Consider the following 27,116-nt stretch of genomic DNA (forward strand, 5'->3'; position numbering starts at 1 on the left):
CATAATTTCTGCAACTGGTTTCAGGATGGATCCCCCTAATATGCAGGCTGTTTTAAATTGGGATCATCCTAAGAACCTTAAGGCGCTGCAGCGTTTTTTAGGCTTCACTAATTATTACAGGAATTCATTAGGAATTGTTCGGCTATTGCAAGACCCCTGACCGAAATGACTAAAAATGGGGTGGAATTCTCTCAGTGGTCTGATAGTGCTTTGCGTGTATTTGATTGTTTTAAGACATGCTTCGCGTCAGCAATGCTGTACTTACACAGCCTGACGTGTCTCTTCCTTTTAGTGTGGAGATGGATGTGTCTGAAGTAGGGGTAGGGGCTGTATTGTCTCAGGGTCCATCACCTAGTGAACTCCGACCTCATACCTTCTTTTCTAGGACTTGTTGCCAGCTGAAGGTAACTACAATATTGGCAATAGGGAGTTACTTGTTATAAAGTTGGCATTTGAAGAATGGCGGCACTTCCTGGAGGGGGCTGTACACCCAGGTGTTGTCATCGCCGACCATAAGAACTTATTGTATCTTGAGTCAGCCAAGCGACTTTCTCCGAGAGTAGCTGAGTGGTCCTTGTTTTTCAATAGGTTCAACTTTATCGTCACTTACCACCCTGGATGTAAGAACAACAAGGCGGATGCATTATCCAGATATTTTCCAGGTGGAGAACCCCAGGAGGAACCAGTACCCATCCTCTATAAGGGTGTTGTAGTATGAGTTCTTAGTGATGAGGTAGAGTGTGAGATTGCTGAGGCTCAGGATGTTGCACCATCTGAGGTTCCTGCTAACAAGTCATTTATTCCTTTGAACCTTCTTAAGGTTTTAGAGGGAGCACCACGATTCAGCTCTGGCTGGTCATCCAGGGGAGAAGGGTACCCTGGACCTCCTGTTGCTTCATTTTGCTTCGTTCTAGGGATGTTATCGCTTATGTGTCCGCATGTACCATATGTGCGCGATCTTAGCGATCACACTCCCGGCCGTCTGGGTGTTTTCTACCGTTCTCCTTTCCTAGCAAACCATGGACAGATATCTGAATGGATTTCATTATTGATCTGCCCTCCACTGCTGGTAATATTGTGATTTTGGTGGTGGTTGACAGATTCTCCAAAATGACTCATTTTGTTGCTTTGCCTTCTTTGCCTAATGCCAAAACATTACCCTGGTATTCATACAAGAGGTGGTCAGGCTCCATGGTGTTCCATCTGATATTGTCTCTGATAGGGGTACACAATTCATTAATTTTTGGAAGGCATTTTGCTCTCACTTGAACATTAAATTGTCGCATCCTTCTACTTTCCACCCACAATCTAATGGTCAGACGGAACGTATGAATTCCGAATCTGGAACAATATTTACGTTGCTTTGTCTCGGACAATCAGAAGGAGTGGTCGGCATTCCCTCCTCTGGCCGAGTTTGCCATTAACAACCACCATCATGAGTCCTCCGGTGTAGCACCGTTTTTCTGTGTCTATGGTCAACACCCTCTATTTTGTACTTTACATAATGGTCACTCTTCTGGGGTACCGGAAGAAGATCAGGTAGGGTCTGTATTGGTGTCCACTTGGAGGAATGTTCAACGACATTTTATTAGCATGGGGACTAAATATAAACCTGTGGTTGGCTGTGGACATGTGCCAGGTCCAGATCTGTGTGTTGGTGATTGAGTGTGGCTTTTCACTACAAGCATCAAGTTTAAGTTACCATTGCTGAAGTTGGGTCCACATTTCGTCGGTCCATTTCATATTTCTCCCATCATCAATCTGCTCGCCTTCCGTTGGCATTACTAGCTGTCTACAAGATCCATAATGTATTCCATTAATCACTTTTAAAGAGATTTGTGGGTTCGGTGACCTATTTTTCCACCTCCCGGTTTTGGTTGCTGGTTTGTTTTAGTTTGAGGTATCTAGAATAATTGATTCCTCGTTGGTTCATTATTCTCTGCAATATCTGGTACACTGGTGGGGCTATGGTCTGGAGGAGACTACATGGGTACCAGCCTCAGATAGTCATGCAGACAGCCAGCCTGGTATCCCTTAGTTGCACAGCCCATCTTGGGCATCGGCTGGGTCTGGCTGTGCTGCTCTTCAGTGCAACAGCGGTTAATTCCTGCTGGCTTGTGGTCCTTTGCTGGGTTCTCAGGCTGCTGATTACCATCCTCAGCTTCCTGCACTCTTTTTTTAAGATTCTGGATCTTGGACCTGAGTGCCAGATATAGCTTTTTGCTTCCTCGGTTCCTGTTGTTATCTAGTTGTATGGTGACCTACAAGTTGCGGTACTGCGGTGTGTGAGTTTTCCAGTTGTGTATTTCCTACCCATTTTACGTTACTCCCCAGTTCACATACTGTCCCTCCTTTGCGTTTGAGTGCTGTGTGCATGAGTTTTCCTTTACCCTTGTCTGTGCCTATTTGTTGGGTTTTGGTTACTGGATTTCCAGCTTGCTCCCTGGGTGAGGAAGTGGTATCAGGGCTTGGACAGGAGACAGGGCCATGTTGGAGGCTCAAACCTGGCTACTATCAAGTCTACCTTTGAGATAAGAGACAGTTCAGTGGCCTATGTTCCATCTGTATACCCCCATGACAGCATCATATAGGAGGAATGGTCAGAGATTTGGAGTGGCACTTTTGTTGGTTAAACAGGAGTGAAAAGAACTAGCTCCAGTGATTCCTTTTCGTGCTCTTTCACTCGACCATACTAGAAGTCCAAGTGCTTTCAGCATAAAAACAGACTGCACTTGGACAAATGTTTCTCGATTTGGCAGTATGCACCAGTTACATATGTAAGTTGGATGAGACTCATCCTTTCATGTCCACGTGTGCGCAGACAGACACCAGATAGCTTTTTTTTTTATTTATGGATACATTGCAATTATTTAACTGGAAATGGTCTGGTGATTTATTAATTGTCGTTGCTGTAAAAATCAAGATGGCACATAGCCAATTATCCAAGTTTACTGGATGAAACTCTGATGATATTTTATACTGCCATGAGAACCTGGCACCAGAGGCAATTACATCACAGGGAGAGAAGGGATTTAAGTAGAAAGCAAAAAAGATTTCCCTTCACTGAATAGATATGACAGGACTTCAGTGACATCTGGTTTCCTGGTATAACAGGCTCCGTACCAGAAAGCTTTGATTTTCCAAGTCTCATATTCTTCCATTCAGGTCTCTACAATATCAGAGATCTTCTATATAAGAGAATGTTCCCGATTGAACCGTCAACAATGGATATGGACAGGGACAAGATAGCGGAGAGGATATTACACCTCACTCTAGAGATCCTCTTCCGGCTTACTGGAGAGGTGAGAGATTCTGATGACGTCACATTACATCATTCTTATCTATGGGAATAACAGATGGACAGAACTGGAGAGGTGAGGACTCTAGAAATGTCTGGAGTGAGATTTCTTACTGTGTCTCTCCATAACCAGGATTATACAGTAGTGAAGAAGACCTCTAGTGAGCGCTGTCAGGCCCCTGTGTCTGAGGCATGGGTTAGACCCCTGAGCCCAATCACGGGGCCTCCACCTCACCCCCCGATACATGAGGTCACCAATGACCAGAAGATCCTAGAACTCGCCTACAAGATGATTGAGCTGCTGACTGGAGAGGTGACACTGCTGGGAATGCTGGGACATTATACAGTAACGCTATGAAGGGATCGGGGGTGACGGTATCATTGTATGTGTCAGGTTCCTATAAGGTGTCAGGACGTCACCGTCTATTTCTCTACGGAGGAGTGGGAATATTTAGAAGGACACAAAGATCTGTACAAGGACGTCATGATGGAGGTTCCCCAGCCCCTCAAATCACCAGGTAATAGACAGGACTAAATACACATGGCCTATAATTATCTGTATGTAAGGAATTAATTCAGTCCCTGTATGTGTCTCCTCCAGTTCTATCCAGTAAGAGGACAACACCAGAAAGATGTCCCTGTCCTCTTCTCCCACGGGACTGTAAACAAGAAGATCCCGATGTTCCTCAGGATCATCAGGTAGATGGAGAGAAGGGGCCATGAAATCTCCCTATGATGTGTAGACGGCTGTGAAGGTCTTGTGCTCAGTCTTGTTTTATCCTCCAGTATTATATGTTTTATACTTGTGTAATGAGAGCGGTGGAGATGGCAGGATTAGAGCTGATCATAGATGGGACTTCTCCATCTGTCTGTGACTTTTACAATATTTGTTTCAGGGTGAAGACCTGACCCATATTAATACTACAGAGACATATGTGAGGGGTGATGAGCGGTGGAAAGAGGAGACTTCTACAGATGACAGCCCAGGTGAGTAGTGGATTTTATATTTACTATTCACTGGTTGGTACAATTAGATTTGAACAAAAACAGTAATTCAGTTTTTCATATATATATATATATATATATATATATATATATATATATAATATTGTAGATTTTGTTGTATGGCTCATGCTGCGGTAAAAGTGATGACTGGTTATTCTTCAGGTCAGTACGATTACAGCGATACCAAATGTATATTGTATTTATGCTTTGTTACTTTTCCACACTAAAAACAATATTTTACAAAAATGAATTTCTTTTTGCATCGCCACATTCTGAGAGCTGTAAGCTCTTTATTTTTTTTGTCGAATGGAGGAATTTTGTGGTTTCTGTTTTGCAGGACAGTTGGGCGGTTTCTGTTCTACCATTTTTATTTATTTTTTTAACATATGACTTTTTGATGTCTTTTTTTTTTAAAAAAAAAATAAAAACATCTTTATGTGACGTGATGAAAAAGCTACATTTTAAGCATCATTTTGTTTTTTTGTTTTTTACTGTGTTTGCAATACGGAATAAATGACATGACAGTCGCTCCGGTCATGGCATTACCAGTTGTGTACATTTTTTTTGTTTATTTTTCTTTTAACACTGAAGCTAGGTTCTTGGTGTCAAAGGGTTTTTGTGTCTTTCTTTTTGTTTTTTTTTTGTTTTTTTTTTAACCTATTCACTCAGTCCCCATGTGGGACATGAATATTCTTTACTTTGATGTTTGGTCTCATGCATTGCAGTGCTGATGCACTGCAGTGCCTGAGACCTGTTAGTTTCTCACTGACTCACTGACTCTACCTTTTAGACTCTGCATATCATAGAATTATAAAATGGTAGAGTTGGAAGGGACTTCGAAGGTCATCGTGTCCAACCCCTTGCTCATATTAGGATTCACTAAACCATCCCACACGCAGATGTCTATCCAGCCTCCTTTTGAAAATTTTTATTGAAGGAGAACTCACCACCTCTCATGGCCGCCTGTTTCACTCATTGATCACCCTCACTGTCATAAAGTTTTTTTTCTAATATCAAATCTGTTTCCTCCCAATCAGTTTCATCCCATTACTTCTAGACTTTCCTTGTGAAAATGAGAATAGGGCTGATCCCTCTACAGTGTGACAGCCTTTGAGATATTTGTAGACCACTATTAAGTCTCCTCTCATCCGTCTGTTTTGCAACCTAAACATTTTCAAACTCTGTAACCGTTCTTCATAGGACATGGTTTGTGGACCATTCTGGTTGTTCGTCTCTGAACTTGCTCCAGATTGTTGATGTATTTTTTTTCAAATATGGTGCCCAGAACTGGAAGAGTAGACTGGGCTTAGACTTCACATCATCTAGACTGTATGCTTCTGTTAATACATCCCAGAACTGTATTTGCCTATTTTTGCTGCAAAACATTGTTAGTTACTATCCACTGTTACAGTTTGTTTCGATCATTTTGAATCCTCTCTCTCTCTCTCCTCCAGTATTAGATAACCCTTCTAGCTTTGTGTCATCAGCAAACTTAATCGGTTTACCCTCAATTTCTTCATCTAAATCATTGATAAAGATGTTGAACAACACAGGGCCCCTGAGGTACCCTCTTCAGATATTCTTCCAACTAAATGTTCAGCCATTTATGACCACTCCTTAATTCCGATCATTAAGCGAGTTGTGAATCCACCTAACAATTGCCTTGTCCATTCCATACTTGGTCATTTTTTCAATAAGGATAGTATGAGATACTTTGTCAAATGCTTTGCTGAAGTCAAGATATACTATATCTACCGCATTTTTCTTTTCCACCCCGTCAGTGATTCCATCAAAGAAATAAAGTTAGTCTGGCATGACTTATTAGTTACAAAACCCATGCTGGCTCTGGTTAATCACTTCATTCTCATCCAGGTACTTGCATACAAGTTGTTTAATAATTTGTTCAAAGATCCTTCCTGGTATAGAAGTAAAGAGTGCTTTACACGCTGCAACATCCCTAGCAATTGCTAACGATGTCGAGCGCAAAAGCACCCGCCCTCGTCGTATGTGCGATATTGTGTGATCTTTTAAGGATTGTTCACGCTTGTGCTTTGAAAATATCAGTTTTCAAAATCTCTCATCCTTCCTGGACATTTCTGTTCTTAAGGACAATCCAGCCATTGGATCCTTCCTAGCCTTCCTTCCTAGCCTCTTTCTGAGTCTCCTAAATTCTTGCTTTCTGAAATCCAACCTTGAAGACTGTCTTCACAGGTGTTCTTCCTCTATTATCCAAAATTCTATGATCACATGACTGCTGGGTCTAACAGGCCATCGTACCCTGGGGTCAACAAATTACCTCAGGGTGCAATGGCGTAGGGTGTCACTTATCATACAGCTGTCATCCTCTAGAGTTTTGCCCACTAGGGCGCACTATACCCTTATTCCTCAGTAACATGAAAAAGTGAAACTGACGTTTTAAGCCCCCTTAACAGCTGCCATGAAAGTGTATCAGTAGTCGTTAAATGGTTACTATCTATTACGTCTTGCATTGATGTCTCCAGTTTGTACCTTAGTCAGCTTGTAATTGAATTTTAATACAATTTGTTTAAAGGCAGCATTTCTGGAAAAATATATATATTTTTTTTCTTGGCAGATGACTGTGCATCAAAGGGATATCTGCCATTTACTAAATTTGAAGAAGCTGATTATGGAATTACTTCATCTAGAAATAAAGATCATGACATAATTCCGGATATACTGCCAGCCCTTCACAACAAAAATCTATCATCTATTCCTTGTCAACAGGTTCTTTCTTCTGATTCATTACAGACTGTTAAGCAAAATAAAAATAACGAAAGGGATGCTGAACATCAAAAAGCTCATACAGGGAAAAAGACATTTCAATGTTCAGAATGTGGGAAATGTTTTACGCAAAAATCAAGTCTTACTGTACATCAGAGAATTCACACAGGGGAGAAGCCATTTTTATGTTCAGAATGTGGGAAATGTTTTACCAGAAAAGGATATCTCGTTACACATAAAAGATCTCACACAGGAGAGAAACGATTTTCATGTAAAGAATGTGGGAAATGTTTTGCCAAGAAATCAACTCTTACTATACATCAGAGACTTCACACTGGGGAGAAGCCATTTTTATGTTCAGAAAATAACGAAAGGGATGCTGAATATCAAAAAGCTCTTACAGGGAAAAAGACCTTTCCATGTTCAGAATGTGGGAAATGTTTTACGCAAAAATCAAGTCTTACTGTACATCAGAGAATTCACACAGGGGAGAAGCCATTTTCATGTTCAGAATGTGGGAAATGTTTTACTAGAAAAGGATATCTCGTTACACATAAAAGATCTCACACAGGAGAGAAAAGATTTTCATGTAAAGAATGTGGGAAATGTTTTGCCAATAAATCAAATCTTACTATACATCAGAGACTTCACACAGGGGAGAAGCCATTTTTATGTTCAGAAAATAACGAACGGGATGCTGAACATCAAAAAGCTCACACAGGGGAGAAGCCATTTTCATGTTCAGAATGTGAGAGATGTTTTACTTACAAACGAGAGCTCACTAAACATAAAAGGAATCACACAGTGGAGAAACCATTTTCCTGTTCACATTGTGGAAAATCTTTTCGCATTAAATCAAAACTTGTTAGTCATCAGATAATCCACACAGGGGAAAAGCCATTTTCATGTTCATTATGTGGGAAATGTTTTAACAGGAAAGAATCTGTTACATCACATCATAAAGTTCACACAGGGGAGAAACCATTTTCATGTACAGAATGTGGGAAAAAGTTTACCCACAAATCAGGTCTTGTTTCTCATATGCGAATTCACACAGGGGAGAGACCATTTTCATGTTCAGAATGTGGGAAATGTTTTCACAAGAAAGTAAATTTTAATTTACATAAGAGAATTCACACAGGGGAGAAGCCATTTTCATGTTCTGAATGTGGGAAATGCTTTAACGCCATACAAAATCTTGTTATACATAAGAAAATTCACACAGGGGAGAAGCCATATTCTTGCTCAGAATGTGGGATATGTTTTATCGTTAAATCAAATCTTACTATACATCAGAGGACTCACACAGGTCAGAAGCCATTTTCATGTCACGAATGTGGAAAATGTTTTACTAACAAAGGAGAACTTGTTAAGCATAAAAACATTCACACCGGAGAGAAGCCATTTTCGTGTCCAGAATGTGGGAAACATTTTACCAGGAAAGAATCTCTTACTGCACATTGTAAAATTCACACAGGGGAGAAACCATTTTCATGTCTAGAATGTGGGATAGGTTTTGCTTATAGACGAGCGCTCGTTAAACATAAAAACACTCACACAGGGCTGAAACCATTTCCTTGTTCAGAATGTGGAGAATCTTTTCGCATTAGGTCAAAACTTGTTAGTCATCAGAGAATTCACACAGGGGAGAATCCATTTTCATGTCCAGAATGTGGGAAAAATTGTAAATTCAAATCAGCGCTTGTTACACATCTGAGAATTCACACAGGGGAGAAGCCATTTTCATGTCCCGAATGTGGGAAATGTTTTAACGTCAAACAAAGTCTTGTTACACATACAAAAATTCACACAGGGGAGAAGCCATTTTCATGTTCAGAATGTGAGAAATGTTTTATTAGCAAAGGAGAACTCGTTAAACATAAAAGAACTCACACAGGGGAAAAGCAATTTTCATGTTCAAAATGTGGGAAAGGTTTTACCAAGAAACCATATCTTGCTGCACATCTGAGAACTCATACAGGGGAGAAGCCATTTTCATGTCCAAAATGTGGGGATTGTTGCTCCTGTAAGTGAACTCTTGTTAGGAATCAAAGAATACATACAGCAGAGAAGCCATTTTCATCTTAAGAATGAGAAATGTTTTTCTTCGTAAGAGAAACTACACAGGGAATTGGACATTTCATAATTTATAATAATAAAATGTTTTATTGATGAATTTTGCATGAAAATTTTAAGTAAAAGTTAACTTAACTTTGACTATAAGTCACAAGTCTAAAAGGGAAAGCAATTTAGAACACTAAATTATAATGTGGAAATGTACTGTATGCAATGAACAATAAACATCAGCGAGTAGAATGCATAGAACAAGCCTAAATCTTTTACCATGTATCTAAAACTATTAATCTTTATGTGAGCACTATAACTGCATTTTAACCCCTTCCCGACCCTTGACGCACCATATGCGTCATGAAAGTTTGTGCCTTCCCGACCTTTGACGCATCGTATGCGTCATGGCGGGTTTCCGTTTCTGCAGCGCTGGTGACCGGGTTTACTGAAATGTCACCGGCGCTGCAGGTACATAAGAACTTGTAGTTGAGCCCAGGGGGGTTGGCTTTGCCTCATCGTGGCTAAGATCGCTCTGATTGGCTGTTGAAAGTGTCACTTTCACATTCAATCAGAACGATTGTAATATTTCACCAATGAAACTTGGTGAAATACTACAATCCAGCCATGGCTGATGATGCAATATCATCTGCCATTGGCTGGAGCAGGGAGAGCTCCGTGTAATGCCCCCCCCCATCTGATTGGAGCTAGCGTCCATGTGACGCTATCCCTCCAATCAGATGTGGAGGAGCGATGTGACCGGTGGGTGCCCTCCCCCTTCAGCTTCATCCTGACCGTGGAGGGTGAAGAAGGAGGTCCCCTGCTGCCGTCGCCATCGCGATCAACGCGCTGTCAGGATCTGCCTCCACCGATCACTGCGCTGCCAGGTAAGATATGCTCCCTTCTGCTGTCCTCCGCTCCCCCTGCTGTCCAATTCCACCTCCCCCCACTCCCACCCCGATCTTTGATCCCCCCCCATCGTCCGATTACACACCCCCGAACTTCGCTCCCCCCATGGTCCGATTCCACCCCCCACCCCGTCCTCTGCTCCCCCCTGCCCTGTGATCCCTCACAGCTCTGCTTCTGACATCCTGCTGCCAGCGTGCTGATTACTGTGATGACCCCTGCTGCTGCTGCCAGTAATTAGCATCACCCGCCCCAGCTCTGTGATCGCCCCCCTGCTCCAGCTCTGTGATCGCCCCCCTGCTCCAGCTCTGTGATCGCCCCCCTGCTCCAGCTCTGTGATCGCCCCCCTGCTCCAGCTCTGTGATCGCCCTCTGCCCCAGCTCTGTGATCGCCCCCCTGCCCCAGCTCTGTGATCGCCCCCCTGCCCCAGCTCTGTGATCGCCCCCCTGCTCCAGCTCTGTGATCGCCCCCCTGCCCCAGCTCTGTGATCGCCCCCCTGCCCCAGCTCTGTGATCGCCCCCCTGCCCCAGCTCTGTGATCGCCCCCCTGCCCCAGCTCTGTGATCGCCCCCCTGCCCCAGAGATCTCACCCCCCTGCCCCAGGGATCTCACCCCCCTGCCCCAGGGATCTCACCCCCCTCGCCCCAGGGATCTCACCCCCTTGCCCCAGGGATCTCACCCCCTTGTCCCAGGGATCCCACCCCCCCCGCTGCTACTGGCTCCTGCCTGACAGCTCCCCGTGCCTGACAGCTCCCCACGCCTGACAGCTCCCCGCGCCTGACAGCCCCCTCCTGCAGTAGAAAGTTTTGCCAAACACTCGCACATACACACACGCACACTATAATAAAGTTTAGGGGATTTTTTACACATGCATACAGCACACAAAATGTCCCGCTCGTCCCAGTTACAAAGGGTGTACTCAGCTGAGGAGGCACATGCCTCCCAAGCTGATATTGAGGGAGAGGACCCCCCTTTTCTCTATTTCTCCCATTCTTCCTCCTCCAGTGACACAGACTCGACGTCGCAGGACAAGAAATCGTCCGGAGGCCGGGAGGAGAAGAGTCGGAGGCCGGGAGGAGAAGAGTCGGAGGCCGGGAGGAGAAGAGTCGGAGGCCATGGAGGAAGAAAAGTGTGAGTAACCCCCAACCTAGCGCTAGTGCACTAAACCACACACACACCAAACTGACGTACATTACACCAAACTAACCTGAAATACACTACGTCAGGTTGGTGTGTGTTTTATAGTGTACATCAGGTAGTGTGTGTGTGTGTGTGTGTGGTGTATACAACACCACACATATCAACCTGACACACACAAACCAGACGTACACTACCTTATACCACACTGCACACCAACCTGACATACACTGCACACCAATCTGACTTGGTGTATGTTAGGTTGGTGTGTGGTGTATGTCAGAATGGTGTGTGTGGTGTATACTACACCACACATACCAACCTGATGTGCACTACACCACACACACATCAACCTGACCTACACTACACCACATACCAACCTGACATACACTATGTCAGGTTGGTATGTGTTGTAGTGTAGGTCAGGTTGATGTATGTGTGTGGTGTGTAGTGTACGTCAGGTTGGTATGTGTGGTGTAGTATACACCACACACCATTCTGACATACACCACACACCAACCTAAAATACACTATGTCAGGTTGGTGTGTGTGATGTAGTGTATGTTAGTTTGGGTGTAGTGTACGTCAGGTTGATGTCTGTGTGTGGTAAACGCCACACACACCAACCTGACGTATACTACATTACACACACACACCAACCTGACGTATACTACACTACACACACACACACACACACACATCAACCTGACATACACTACATATTCTCCATACGCCACATGATGTCCGTAAATATTTGTAGCTAATTTTCCATTCAAATTGTTAGCAGGACACCATGTCGCGTATGGAGAGCCCCTGTGTGCCTAAACATTGCTGCTCCCCCACAAGTAACCCCATTTCGGAAACTAGACCTCCAAAGGAACTTATCTAGATGCATAGTGAGTACTTTGAACCTCCAGGTGCTTCACAAATTGATCCGTAAAAATGAAAAAGTACTTTTTTTTTCACAAATTTTCTTTTAGCCTTATTTTTTTTCATTTTCACATGGGCGACAGGATAAAATGGATCCTACAATTTGTTGGGCAATTTCTCCTGAGTACACAGATACCTCATATGTGGTTATAAACCACTGTTTGGGTGCACGGCAGGGCTCTGAAGGGAAGGAGCGCCATTTGACTTTTTGAATGGAAAATTAGCTCCAAAAGTCAAATGGCGCTCTTTGCCTTCCGAGCTCTGCTGTGCACCCAAACACTTGATTTCCACCACATATGAGGTATCTGTGTACTCAGGAGAAATTGCACAATAAATTTTATGGTGTAATTTTTCCTGATACGCTTGTGGAAAAAAAAGCTACCTGGTTGAAGTAATAATTTTGTGGTAAAAAAAAATGTATATTTTCACGGCTCAACGTTATAAACTCCTGTGAAGCCCCCAGGGGTTCAAAGGGCTCACTAAGCATCTAAAAAAAATTCCATGAGGGGTCTAGTTTCCAAAATGGGGTCACTTGTAGGGGAGCTCCATTGTTTAGGCACCTCAGGGGGTCTCCAAACGCAACATGGCATCCGCTAACTATTCCAGACAATTTTGCGTTTGAAAAGTCAAATGGCGCTCCTTGCCTTCCGAGCCCTGCCATGCACCCAAACAAGTGATTTCCACCACATATGAGGTATCTGCGTACTCAGGAGAAATTGCACAATAAATTTTATGGTGTAATTTTTCCTGATACCCTTGTGAAAATGCTAAATTTTATGGCTAAATTAACATTTTTGTGTAAAAAAAAAAAAAAAAGTAAATTTTCATTTTTTTCCTTCCACATTGCTTTGATTCTTGTGAAGCATCTAAAGGGGTAATAAACTTCCTGGATATGGTTTTGAGCAGTGTGAGGGGTGCAGTTTTTAGAATGGGGTCACTTTTGGGTATTTTCTGTCACCTAGGCCTCTCAAAGTCACTTCAAATGTGATGTGGTCCCTAAAAAAAAGTTTTTTGTTAATTTTGTTGGAAAAATGAGAAATTGCTGATGAACTTTGACCCCTTCTAACTTCCTAACAAAAAAAAAAAATTGTTTTGAAAATTGCGCTGGTGTAAAGTAGACATGTGGGAAATGTTATTTAGTAACTATTTTGTGTGCCATATCTCTGAGTTATGGGCATAAAATTTGAAATTTTGAAAATTGCGCAATTTTCAAACTTTTCGCCAAATTTCCGAAATTTTCAAAAATGAACACAAAAAATATTGGCCTAAATTTACCACTTTCATGAAGTACAATATGTCACAAAAAGACAACGTCAGAATCGCTAGGATCCGTTGAAGCGTTCCAGAGTTATAATCTCATAAAGGGACAGTGGTCAGAATTGCGCAAAATGGCGAGGTCAGTAAGGTCAAAATAGGCTGGGGGCTGAAGGGGTTAAAGGGGTTAACCAGCACTTCTCTGGTATACATGATTGGGACAGTTGCTCAGTAGAGATGAGCAGACCAGTGGAAATTCGGGTCCTGCAGGTTCAGCCTGACTTCATATAAAGTTCAGTTCTGGACCCGGACTTGACCAGAACTTGATTGAAAGTCACTATTTGGCAGTTCAGCTCTCCACCCACATGCAGCCAGCCACAAACAGAGAACTTCTTTTCATTTTTTTTGTGCACACAACATCCAATAACGTTGATTTTACCCCCAGTACGAGCCATTAAAAAAAACACTGCAGGCGGCTCACACTGGACTGAGCACAGATCGTACCCGAGCATAGCGATGCTTGCTCAAGTGGTTTGCATATGTAAAACACCCAAATACCAAACACGAAAAACTGTTGTTTTTTTTTGTTAAGTCTGTGTTCAGTACGAACACCGAGCTTTAAAGTTCCAGTTCACTCATGACTACTGCTGAGGCAATTATCAGATACAAAGCATATTATGTCTAATAATTAAGCCGTCTTATTGATTGGAGACTGTAAAATAGTGAGTTTATGGAGATTTGATTCATAAACTTGAATACATACATTCATATAATGTGTGTATTTCGCCCATCCCTTTAAGAGAGCCTGTGAGTTGAAATTACTAACCAAGGTTTGACATGGTAGAACCAAGCCATCTGCCATTGTTCATCAAGAAGCTGACAGCGTAGTGCTATATTCTAACTGGAATTTGTGCAAAGATCTGAAATTAGCATTGAGAATCTTCTTACTGTTACACTAAGGTCAAAGGTCAGCGAGCTTCAAAGAGTTCTATATATTTTACATTCTATGGTAAAGTGGTTTAGTTTTACAAGTCTCCACTGCGCAGGACACTTATTCTGCAAATTATGAATCACGTGATATGACATAATGCTTAACTAAAAATGATAGCTAGACCATGTAAAGAGATGAGGAGAATCAGGGGGTGGGGTTTGAATTATAAAAGCAGACCACACTTCAAAGAACACTGACTCAGAGGTAGAATGGGACCATTCTCACCAGACGATCCAGAGAGGGACGGCTTATCACAACATCACAGCTATGTAAGCTAAATGAACTCTTTTTCTCTACTTTATCTATTTCTTTTCATTAACTCAAGCCAAGAAGTAACTTTTCTGTAATGACTTTAACTTCTACTGAATAAATCCACATATGTTTTTGCACCTATTTTGCTCCAATCATTAATATACTGGCTTAGCATATGTCACGTCAACCGTATTTTTTTAACATATTTGGCGAGCATCAGCCTGAATGATTGAGAGGCACAGCTGTTTTCTGTGCGTGGTGATTTTTTTTTTTTCTCACACTGCCTTTTGCTGCGAGACCCTTCTTCTTAAGTCATTCCCTGCCTTTTGTCCGAGAAGGGGGGTTGGGTCGGGTCAGTGGAGTAAAATCTCTGTCCAAAGACTGCAGGCAAAGACGTTACACTGTGTCTACATCACGGAACCTTGGAGAGGTTTAACGTGACAAGCTGCACGGAGGTCGTATGTGTCAAGCCTTGACAGACATCTGAGGACTTCCAACCCAGGAGATCCCGAGGGTAATCCTTCTAGGACACAGAGGACCATCGACCCATAGACGATTGGAGCCATTCCAGGACGATCGACCCATAGACGATTGGAGTCATTCCAGGACAACGCATCACATATTGGTGAGATATGGATTTCATTCATGATTATTCTAGACAAAATCATGTGGAGTATTTATTTGACCATACACATAGTGACGCACAGTTATGGTCAAATCTGTACCGGCAATGTGAACTTGAGAATGCTAAGTTAGATAAGAAGTTTTTTACTATGAAACGGTTACAGAAAAAGATACAGAATGTATTGGGTATGGTATACACTTACAACTCCATGGTGGGTGGGGCACAGCCATATGCGCACACCATCTGCATGGTGACAGATACACTCAATACAACAGATACACCCAATACAACAGATACACACATCACAGATGCAGAAACAACAGATTGTCCAAATTGTTCGATATTAGCAGAACATATCGAACATCTGGAAGATCAGTTGGAAACAAGAGCAGATTTAATATCAAAATTACGGAAAGATATTAAATGTGTATCTGTTATTACAAGACAGAACACGAAAGATGCCTCAGCAGCACATGCCTCAGGTTCCGACATCCCGGAACGGCTGGACACAGCTGCTGACGAGAGTCTAAATGAGGAGGACCTGCGGAAAAAGAAGTTACATGACAAGGCAGCCAGTCTTAACATTAAAATCCATGACCAATTAATGAAAATCATTAAAGACATACCCAAATATGATGATAAAATGGACGCCTTTCATAATGCGGACATTTTTGAGTCACATTCGGATAAATATAATCTGACGAATGATCAGAGAAATAAGATATTCAGGGTATGGCTTCCCTCCCACATGGCAAAAAGGTTACAAGCAACACCTAGGCCAAACGAACACTATGACCTGATCCATGACACAAAGGAAGATAGGCTGAGACAGTTAGTTAATTCTTTTTACCACAGGAGAGTCTACCCCAACAGTCGAATTGTTAGAAAACCTTAAGACACACATACAGGAGGATCCATACATATTCTTAGTGAAATTCGAACAAGGATATCGTTTGATAATGGAAATCAGATCTGATCCAGAACCAACTTCCATGGTCAAGGCCTTTGTTAAAAAGTTTAAATATTTGGACCCTGCTTCATTCGAAATTGCTTCTAGGATGGAAAATCTACAAGAGGCCACGTCATTTATTGATAGAATACGTAGACGAATGAAGCAAAATCAGGTAATGTCAAAAATAGCCATGATAGAGGGGACCACTGAGACATTAGTATCCCAGGAAAAACAAACCAAAAACAAAAGACCGGTGTTGAATTCTAAAAACAAGAATTCAGGGGGGGGGGGGTAACAGAGCAATATACACTGCTTTTTCTGTGGCCTACCCGGACATCTGAAGTGGGAATGCAAGAAATTCCTAAGGGCGGGAGCTGAGGAAAGGCTGGGTAAAGAAAATGGACTGATGCCAAACGCATCCAGTGCACCTCCCCCCCCCATCTTCAGCACCACCACCTTCATACACACTTACTCATACTGACAACAGAAATAACCAATCACCATATGCACCTCTGACCAGACAAATTAGGGAAATGACCATACAGGGATTGGATGGAAAGAGCAAGACACCTGCTGCTCTTCTCCCTTCTCCATCATCCTGACTAGCAAAGCCGGTGCCCAGGCTTCATCCACTGGAATTTGTCACTCGAGTTTCAATGGATAGCTGTGGTCGACCATTTTTAAAGGTAAATCTTGAAGGTCAGGAAGTAACATTTCTCCTTGATACAGGTGCGCAATTGAGTGTCACAAATGTTGATTTACATTTAAAGCCAGATTCCCCTGTATGTACAATTGTTGGTTTCAGTGGTAAAAATGGAACGAAGGTGACATTAGCGCAGGATGTTTCTTTGGAAATACCTGGTTTTTTGAAAACGAAAATGGATATTTGGTGTTGTCAGGATACTGAGAATATAATTGGCACTGATTTTATGGAAAAGCATGGCTGGATTATTGATTTGGGTAACAAAACAGTTTGGAAAGACTCTAATTGTTGTAAGGCGGTAGTTATTGATCCAAATGAATATAGTCATGTCGGGACCATTTGTTTGACCGATGTAGTGTCAGCAGATCATTTGTGGCCTGAAACTGGTGGTGATGAAGTATTGACTGAGATAGTACAGCGGTTTCCTTCTTTATGGGCTCAGTACAGGAATGAGGTTGGAACCATGAAGGATGTTGTTGTTAAAATTGAAGGCCGAGATCCGCCTCCACAGCGTCAGTATAAGTTGCCTCCAGAGTCAGTTGCTCCGATGTCTAAAATTATTCAGGAATTGTTGGCTCAAGGTGTGATACGTAAGGCAAATTCTGTTTGTAACAATCCATTGTGGTGTTCTGAAAAGCGATGGTAGCTATCGGATGTTATTGGACTTGAGGATGTTCAATAAGTTTACTCCCAATGTTGCACCGATTGTAGCTGATACACATGACATGATGTCGAGATTGAATGCAAAGGCAAAGTATTTCTCAGTATTGGATATCAGTAATGGTTTCTTCAGTATACCGATTGAGAAAAGTTGTCAATATAGGCTTGCATTTAACCACCTGGATCAACAATTTGTATGTTGTCGTCTTCCTCAAGGCGCTAGTATGTCGCCAAGCATTTTTCATCAGGCGCTAGCAAACGTTTTGTCGAAATTTTCTCGTCCGGAATGTTTATTGCAATATGTGGACGATATATTGCTGAGTACAGAGGACAAGGAGTTGCACGTGACTCTACTTGCAGAATTGTTTGAGCTGCTGCATGATGCAGGTTTAAAACTGAATACCAAAAAGGTCAAGATGATGCAGACTGAGGTCAGATTTTTAGGAGTTCTGCTAAATCCAGGTACACGGCGACCCCTACAGGACAGAATTGAGGCAATCGCATCCCTTCCAATTCCAACATCACACAAGGCACTAAGACATTTTTTAGGACTTGTAAATTACTCAAGGGATTTCATTGAAAATTTTGCTGACAAAGCCAGATCTTTGTATGATCTTTTAAAAGGTGATAATGATGATTATTTTGGTCCCTGGGGTGTCGAACAGGAAAAAGCCTTCACACAATTGAAACATGATCTACAACACGCACCTGCGTTAAGTATGGTGGAAAAGAACGCACCTTTTGCGCTTCAAGCACACACTTCAGAGACAAGCATCTCTGTGGTTTTGCTGCAGCTGCAAGGGGGGGAATGGAGAATCTTGGGTTACTTCTCTAAGCTTCTCTCACCTGTTGAGAGGGGGTTTGAGGTGTGCGCAAGACACCTGGTGGGAGTGTATTTTGCGATAAAAATCACTCAACACATCATCGGGTTCCAAAAGGTTATTCTCCAAACGCCACATTCCACACTGAAACTTCTTTTTGAGAAAAACATCCCAGGTGTGTCACATCAGAGATTTGCCCATTGGTTGCTCTCATTGTCTCCAAATCAAATTGAGGTAGATTATAAGGCCAAATATGTTCTTCCTCAATTGATGCAGTATGAAGGACAAACCCATGATTGTCTGCAAACGTTCCATGAACCAAGTCCATCTCTCTTCAGACGACAGTCGGAAGACGCAGATGAACCTGTGTTTGTAGACTGTTCTAGATTTTTTCTGGAAGGACACTATCACACAGGATATGGAATTTTCTATTCCAAGCGAGGACAAGTGGTAAAACACAAGTTACCGAGTCATTTCTCAGCTCAAATGGCAGAGATAGAAGCGGTAAGAATGGTCCTACAGCTGAATGAAGCTGATGATCAAACTCCAATGGTAATCTACAGTGATAGCTCCTATGTTGTCAGATCCCTAACTGATTATCTGCCTGTTTGGGAGAGGAGAGGCTATGTGGATTCCTCCAACAAGGCCTTGGTGCACCGCGATACTCTAAAATCAATTTTTGAGATGGCATCTAGGGCCCCAAATAGGTTTGCTATAGTAAAAGTCGCTGCACATAAAAGATCTGATGATGAGTTATCTGTAGGAAATGCAACCGCAGATGCTCTAGCCAAAGAAGCTGCCCTGACAGGAGAGGAAGTGTTTGACTCTTAACCTTCTGAGATTTCAGCGGTTCAAAGAGCCTGCACATACATACCTTCATTTGCAGAAGAACAGAGAAAAGATCCTTCTCTTGTTACTTCTCAGGATGATCCAAAGCCTCCTTTTATCTGTGAAAATGGGGTTTTGTCACAATTCAAATGGAGAATTGCGTCCCGTTGTACCAAAACATCTACAGGTAGAATTCACTCGATACAACCATGAGAGTTTAGGTCAATTGGGTCAACAGAAATTGTTAGTCATTCTCAAGGAGAAATTTTATTGGGAAAAAATGGACGATTCAGTTCAAAGTGTTGTACTATCATGTCTCATTTGTGCCCAAATAAATCCAAGACCTAAAGGACAGAAGCCACCGCTTCTACGAATCGCACCTGCAGATGGTCCATGGTCTACACTGCAGATAGACTATATTGGTCCTTTACCCTCAGGTAAACATGGTCTCAGGTATGCATTGATTGTGGTAGATGTGTTCTCAAAATGGGTAGAAATATTACCTGTTAGGAAAGATGATGCTTTGTCCACAGCAAGGGAATTGGTACAACATGTCTTTTGTACTTGGGGGATCCCAAGGATGATTACCTCCGATCGAGGTAGCCATTTCACAGGTAAAATCATGAAAACTGCTTGTGCTATTCTAGGGGCACGACAGCAATTTCATGTCCCCTATCATCCACAATCTGCGGGAATTGTGGAAAGAATGAATAGAACAATCAAATCCAGAATTGCAAAGATGCTTTTGGACAAATGTAACACTTGGGTTGACAAGGTACCTTTCATACTCATGAGTATAAGAGGTTCAATCTCTTCTACAACTCAATTCACTCCGTTTGAGTTGATGACGGGAAGGAAAATGCCATTTTGGTTTCCACATGAGCCATTTTTATCCACTCCACAAAAAGATGCTATCTCAAGGTCCCAATGGTTGAGATCGCTACAGGAGAACCTGAAAGCGATTCTGCCATATGCGGCATCGAGAATGCAGAAAATGGAGCCACCCTATGAGTCCAAATTCAAGAAAGGTTCTCTAGTGATGATCAAAACCTTTCGCAAGAGTGGTCCATGGGAGTGTAATTGGGAAGGTCCATTTGAAGTCCTTGAGACTATGGGACAAGTCATGATTCTCGTGCACCGAGCATCAAATGTGGTAAAAAAGACCCGGAAAACACAAAAAGTGTGGGTTCATGTTGATCAGTGCAAAATATTTGTAGCAAAATAATGATACTGCATTTCTTTCCAGGAAGAAATGGATTCCTATACGAACTGGAATAAAGAACCTAAAGACTTTGAAGGAAAGATGACATCAAGCCTTCTAGAAAAAGAACATTTTCCCAAGCTCAAGACAAGCTTCTATGTGATGGGATCTACTTTCCTGCTGCTTTGCTTTATTTCCGTCATTGTCTACATGTTACATCAAGGAACAATCGCCAATGTTGTGAATGAGAGGACTAGAGAGATTCAACATTCACGAAGACCGAGAGGATCAGAGACACTGAACTTACTGACAGAGAACATCACAGATGATTCTGTGGAGATAACAGGAAATATCTGCATGGGATATGGAACAAAATGTTGCATTGAATTACATTTCATACACGACATAGACATAATATTACATGCTATTGCAGGACCTAAAACTAGATTCACACAATTACAAGGAGAATATGTACACAATAATAAAACGGGTACATGGGAATGTTTTCCTACAGATGTACTATACTGGAACATAGAGATCAGAGGTGATGAACCTGCTGTATGGTCCGGTGATATTACAAATGACATGATTGCTAAGGGAAAGTTTGGAAGATCCAAAACAGAAATTTTGTTAAAAACTCAGGTTTTTGGGAAAATTCTGGATCCTTCTTTACTCTCCATTACAGAAGGAGATAAAGATTGGGTCAAAACATGGAATTTCCAGATAACACGGGAACCTGTACAAGTTCAGGTATCTGTAGTGTTTACCGTTACTAACACTATAGTTCCGGAAATAAGGGTTTCACCACAGACAGTACATAACAAAGAAAATACATTTCCTAACACAAGATTGAAATTGCCTTCTGAGTCTCTGATGATATGGACCAAAAATTCATCATTTTTGGATAGTTTTTTAAACAGTCCAACTAATGTCATTCACAGAGGTCAGATTGGTAATATCAGATGGATGGATGATAATTTCATTTTTTCCATAGAAAATCCATCTTCCAGGGACTCTGGAATTTACCAGTGTTGCGTTGAAACAAAGACTCATTACAGACATTGTAAAGACGTTAGTGTGAATATTTGGTCAGCAGCAGATAGTGCATGCACAAACACGAGATTCATGCCATCTACTCCTTTCCAAATTAATCAATTTCAGTCTAAGTCCTTATTAAGGGTTGGAGAATTTATGACAATGGTATGGACATTCAATATGTCTCATTGGAAGATCTCTACCAGGTTTCCTCAGTGTCAATCACATCTCATAAATATGGAGATGGGGATAGAACAATGGTTTGGTCGAAGAACAACTCAGACTAGGAGTAAGAGAGGAGTGTTAGAAGGAATTCTGGGAGGAATTGGGACAGTGGGAAGTCTGACTAATGCCATGAATATACAGACACTTAAGTCAGATTTGGATAATATTGGTTTTATTGGAGGAAAAGGTGTAAAGGTTCAGAAGAGTCTGAATCAACTTCTTGAAAAGATGGTAATGAATACAGCTGCTGTACTAGGGTTTTCCGTGTCACATCTACAGGATGCTACATTAGCTCTCGTGGAAAGCACACACGAAACACAAGTAGCTAAAGCGTGCCTGGAGATACAGGTAGAGTATTCCTCTAATCTGAAGTTGATAGCTCAGGCTTTACAGAGTGGAATTACTCCACTGGGAATACTGCGAAATTTACCTGTAGAGTACGATTTTGCATTGAATCATACGGATTTGTGGGTAAATAAGTGGTTAGGATGTGAACGAAACATTTGTGTTGGCACATCGCTAATCCCAGTGATCGGAAGAGAAGGAACTATTGTTCCTGTGACCGTTTTGGGTATACCTGTGAGTAACACACAAGTGTTCTATCAACTGCAGTACACAGATTTTGCATTTGATGGAGTGAACACTGAACAAGTAGACATTTCTTCATGTTTACATTTTGTTTCTAAGGTGATGTGTTTACCTGGACAGGATAAGGTGATCTATCATTCATGTTTTCATAATCATTCCTCTTGTCATGCGAGAATAGAGACTGTACAGACACTATATGATCTGGTGACTCCAGTAAGTCCAAATAAGATTTGTTTCCAGGTCATGTCTGAGACAGAAATGGTTTCTGCTTTCTATTCTACTTGTGTGCATAAGGAAAACCTACCTATGGGTTTGTATTGTATAGAAGGAAATGTGAGATCTCTTTCAAAGAAGGAAGGAAGTTTTAATATCACTTCTATAGCAAAGAGAAACTTAACGGCATTTCCCATACAATTCAATTTATCACAAATAAATGATTTTCCTTGGGATATGTGGACAAGTGAAATAAAGAAAGATAAGGGTTTGTTAGATTTATTAACGAAACAGTTAAAGGAAGCAGAAATTATATTCAGGCATGAACAAGGTGAATTAAGTGATATTGAACACGAATGGAATGGAATGTCAGGTAGAACTTGGTGGAAAAGTTTTGGGAAATCGGTACATTCCTGGTCTCAGTCATCATTTCAGTCAGCGGTTGGAAATGCTTTATTTAATCCCATCATAATCATATTTTTATTAGTTTTGATGTGTATTATTTATCAAGTTTTTGTGATGTGTAGAATTCAGAAGATATATAAGAATATAAAAATAGAAATGAAAAAGGAAGATAACATTCTTAGAGGAATGTTAAATCGCAAGATGACTTTTTGACCGAAAGTTTCAGATTGGTTTATCAAGTCAGATATTGGTCTAGAATTTTCAACAAGAATGTATGTGATACGAATGATTATGAATGAGTTAGGGTTTCCCGGGGATTCATCAAATCTTCAAAAAAGGGGGGACTGTAAAATAGTGAGTTTATGGAGATTTGATTCATAAACTTGAATACATACATTCATATAATGTGTGTATTTCGCCCATCCCTTTAAGAGAGCCTGTGAGTTGAAATTACTAACCAAGGTTTGACATGGTAGAACCAAGCCATCTGCCATTGTTCATCAAGAAGCTGACAGCGTAGTGCTATATTCTAACTGGAATTTGTGCAAAGATCTGAAATTAGCATTGAGAATCTTCTTACTGTTACACTAAGGTCAAAGGTCAGCGAGCTTCAAAGAGTTCTATATATTTTACATTCTATGGTAAAGTGGTTTAGTTTTACAAGTCTCCACTGCGCAGGACACTTATTCTGCAAATTATGAATCACGTGATATGACATAATGCTTAACTAAAAATGATAGCTAGACCATGTAAAGAGATGAGGAGAATCAGGGGGTGGGGTTTGAATTATAAAAGCAGACCACACTTCAAAGAACACTGACTCAGAGGTAGAATGGGACCATTCTCACCAGACGATCCAGAGAGGGACGGCTTATCACAACATCACAGCTATGTAAGATAAATGAACTCTTTTTCTCTACTTATCTATTTCTTTTCATTAACTCAAGCCAAGAAGTAACTTTTCTGTAATGACTTTAACTTCTACTGAATAAATCCACATATGTTTTTGCACCTATTTTGCTCCAATCATTAATATACTGGCTTAGCATATGTCACGTCAACCGTATTTTTTTTAACAGAGACTAAATGGGGACTGGATTGTTCCCTCTTCACCTGTCCTAATCAAGTATTACAGCTGATGCTAGATCACATGGAAGAGACAGGCGTCGGACCACCCCTTCAAAACCTGTATCCAAACATTAATGCACATCTGTTCTTAATACTAATATTGCATCTATAGTTTTCACTAGCTATAGTACCTGTCATTGCCAGGGATAGTAACTAAGTCTCTCTCCCACTATCTATCTCTGTCCCACTCTCCCTCTCTCCATCTGTCCCACTCTCGGTCTCTGTCCCACTCTCGGTCTCTGTCCCACTCTCGGTCTCTTTCCCATTCTCGGTCTCTGTGCCACTCTCGGTCTCTGTGCCGCTCTCGGTCTCTGTGCCGCTCTCGGTCTCTGTGCCACTCTTGGTCTCTGTCCCGCTCTCGGTGTCTGTCCCGCTCTCGGTCTCTTCCCCGCTCTCCGTCTCTGCCCCGCTCTCCGTCTCTGCCCCACTCTCCGTCTTTGCCCCACTCTCCGTCTCTGCCCCACTCTCCGTCTCTGCCCCACTCTCCGTCTCTGCCCCACTCTCCGTCTCTGCCCCACTCTCCGTCTCTGCCCCACTCTCCGTCTTTGCACCACTCTCCGTCTCTGCCCCACTCTCCGTCTCTGCCTCACTCTCCGTCTCTGCCCCACTCTCTGTCTCTGCCAAACTCTTGTCTGTACCACTCTCCGTCTCTGCCCCACTCTCCGTCTCTGCTCCACTCTTGTCTGTCCTACTCTTCGTCTCTGCCCCAATCTCCGTCATTTCACCACTCTTCATCTCTGCCCCACTCTCAGTCTCTGCCCCACTCTTGTCTGTCCCACTCTGCCACTCTTCTTTTCTTTCTCTCTCTCCCACTCTCCCTCTCACTACCAAAATCATATTAACTGACACATAAGCTTCTTATACTAAAAATGTCCTTTGTTGCCTATAGCAACCAATCAGAGCTCTCATTAATGACCTGTAGCTAAATAGAAGCAGAGCTGTGATTGGTTGTTATAGGCCACCTGATAAATATCCAGGCTAATTGTCAAAACAGCCAATATATTACCTGACCCATCCAAACAGTAAGTAAGCGGGGTTTTGGTTTTTTTTTTGGTAAATAACAGTAAAGCAGTGAGTAAGCATGTTTTGGGGGGGGATTAACTGTAAAGTGTGGGGTTATAATTTCCCCTCAAAACATAGTCTATGATGTTCTCTATGTCAAATGAGGTGTCTGTGCAAAATTTCGTGATTGTAAATGCGACAGTGCGGATTCCTTTAGCGGGCATACATACATACACATACACTCAGCTTTATATATTAGATTGTTTATATGTTAAAATATTGCCTTAGAATATGTTTAGTTGAGGGAGAAATATTGTAGCAAGAATTGCATTAAGGTTATAAACTGAAGTTTGACTATCACTTACGCCGAGCTCACGGAAGCGATCATGCGGGCACACCCTTACAATTGCCATGCCGTACCCATACTTCAAAACATAGGGAACTCCTTCCTAACCATGACATATGGGTACGTCAAATGACGTGATGGAATTAAAACACTTTCCTCTTTTTGAAATTATCCTTTTATGTGGGACTTTGCATGGGTCAATAGGGTTGTAAGAGGAACTTAACCCAGTTTGAGCATGTTATCTGGCCTTATTATGGAATAGTGACTGCAGAGCTGAATAAATCATAGTGTTTATTTTTTTTAATATCTCATGTCCGCTGTGTAGATATTAGCTTGTACAGTTTAGGCTTTTATTTATGTTATAATTCAATTGGGTATTACCAGAGATTTGTTTCTGCGAGTGTGTACATCTTCCCATAAGGCCTCTTTTCTTTCACATGTCAGTGATTCTGGTATGTATGTGACAGTTTTTATACATACCAGAATCATGGACATACACAGACCCATATAATTATAATCAATAGGTCTGCGCACACAACAGTGATTTTTCACTGACCGTGTATCCGTGCGGCGTACACGCATATCCGTGATTGCCGCACGGAGACATGTCCGTTTTGTTCTGGCATCACTGATGTCCCACGGACTATACAGTGGTGTGATTCATGAAACACGTACCAGAGAAACACGTACATTGCAAATAAAAAAATGTTTTTAACTCACCTTCTCCAGCGCTGCTTGTCTCCGGCCTCAGTTGCCTCTGCTTCAGACCAGGCTCATTACTGCATGCATATTCATGTATGCAGCCAGAGCCAACCCGGAAGTAGCTGCAGCGGTGTTCAGCGCCGTCCTGAAACATAGCAGAGCCGAAGAGTTCAGCACCACGGACAGCAGGAGAGGGGACAGGTGAGTATAAGTCCATGAGCAATCACGGATAATTGATCACATATCACAGATTGCACATGGACAACCCACGTGTGCCGTGACTCACGGCACACAGAGGCACATATCTGTTTTTTACATGTCAGTGAAAAAAGTCTGTGTTTTTCATTGACGTGTGGAACAGGCCTAAATGCGGTTGACAATGCTAAGTAGGCAGCAACATGCATGAGAGAAGCGAATACACTCTCCTCTCCTGATTGATGTGTGTAGATAATGTATAGATAATGCATCATTACAAACACTTCCAGATCTCATTTCATGGCAGTCAGGGTGGAGGGCGGAACAGAACTGATAGCAATATGAGATAAGATCTGGAAGTGTTTTTAATGATCTATAATTCTGCTGGACTATATCTATACACAATAGCTGCAGAAATCAGTGAGTATAGGAGGGCTTTTTCTTTTTTACCCCTCTGTGATGTCAACCTCATGGTGCCCGAGAGACAAATCTCTGATAACTCCCACTTAAATTATACTAAATTATGAACAGAGCGCCCTGATGGATGTAACAAGTTATCTGTATGAGCACATTCAGCATCTGCCACATCTTTGGAAATTGTTCCCTTTTCAAAGCCTCCTGATGAACCTGTGAGGCAGGAGAAACGCATCGAGGCTACGATATGACATAAAACTTCTAAAGGGAAGTAATTTATCAAAACATCTCTGTTACCATGTACTGCATGTGAATTAGATTTTTATGCACAATAACACTCATTAAAGTGAATAATTGTTCGGAGCATTAACACCATTAGTGCAGTTACTGACTCAATGTTTGATGGACGCATAGATTCAATGTGAAATGGTTATCGGTTGATCAAGGATATTATATTGAGGTCAGGAGCCTGGTTGTACAGTAGGGACCAGACAT

General features: G+C 41.9%; 1 protein-coding gene across 1 annotated transcript in view; it reads left to right on the forward strand.

Moving 5' to 3' along the window:
- Window positions 1-27,116, forward strand: part of LOC142313055 (uncharacterized) — an 85,624-nt gene that overhangs the window by 29,406 nt on the left and 29,102 nt on the right. Inside the window, exons 2-7 of the mRNA XM_075352041.1 lie at window positions 3,166-3,302; window positions 3,432-3,611; window positions 3,693-3,816; window positions 3,900-3,997; window positions 4,195-4,285; window positions 6,897-9,071. Of these exons, the coding sequence (XP_075208156.1) occupies window positions 3,201-3,302; window positions 3,432-3,611; window positions 3,693-3,816; window positions 3,900-3,997; window positions 4,195-4,285; window positions 6,897-9,071 (2,770 nt within the window). The 5' untranslated portion in view covers window positions 3,166-3,200. The remainder of the gene's footprint in view (window positions 1-3,165; window positions 3,303-3,431; window positions 3,612-3,692; window positions 3,817-3,899; window positions 3,998-4,194; window positions 4,286-6,896; window positions 9,072-27,116) is intronic.

The sequence above is a fragment of the Anomaloglossus baeobatrachus genome, chromosome 5 (genome assembly GCF_048569485.1).
Source record: "Anomaloglossus baeobatrachus isolate aAnoBae1 chromosome 5, aAnoBae1.hap1, whole genome shotgun sequence".
In the NCBI taxonomy this organism is placed as follows: Eukaryota; Metazoa; Chordata; class Amphibia; order Anura; family Aromobatidae; genus Anomaloglossus; species Anomaloglossus baeobatrachus.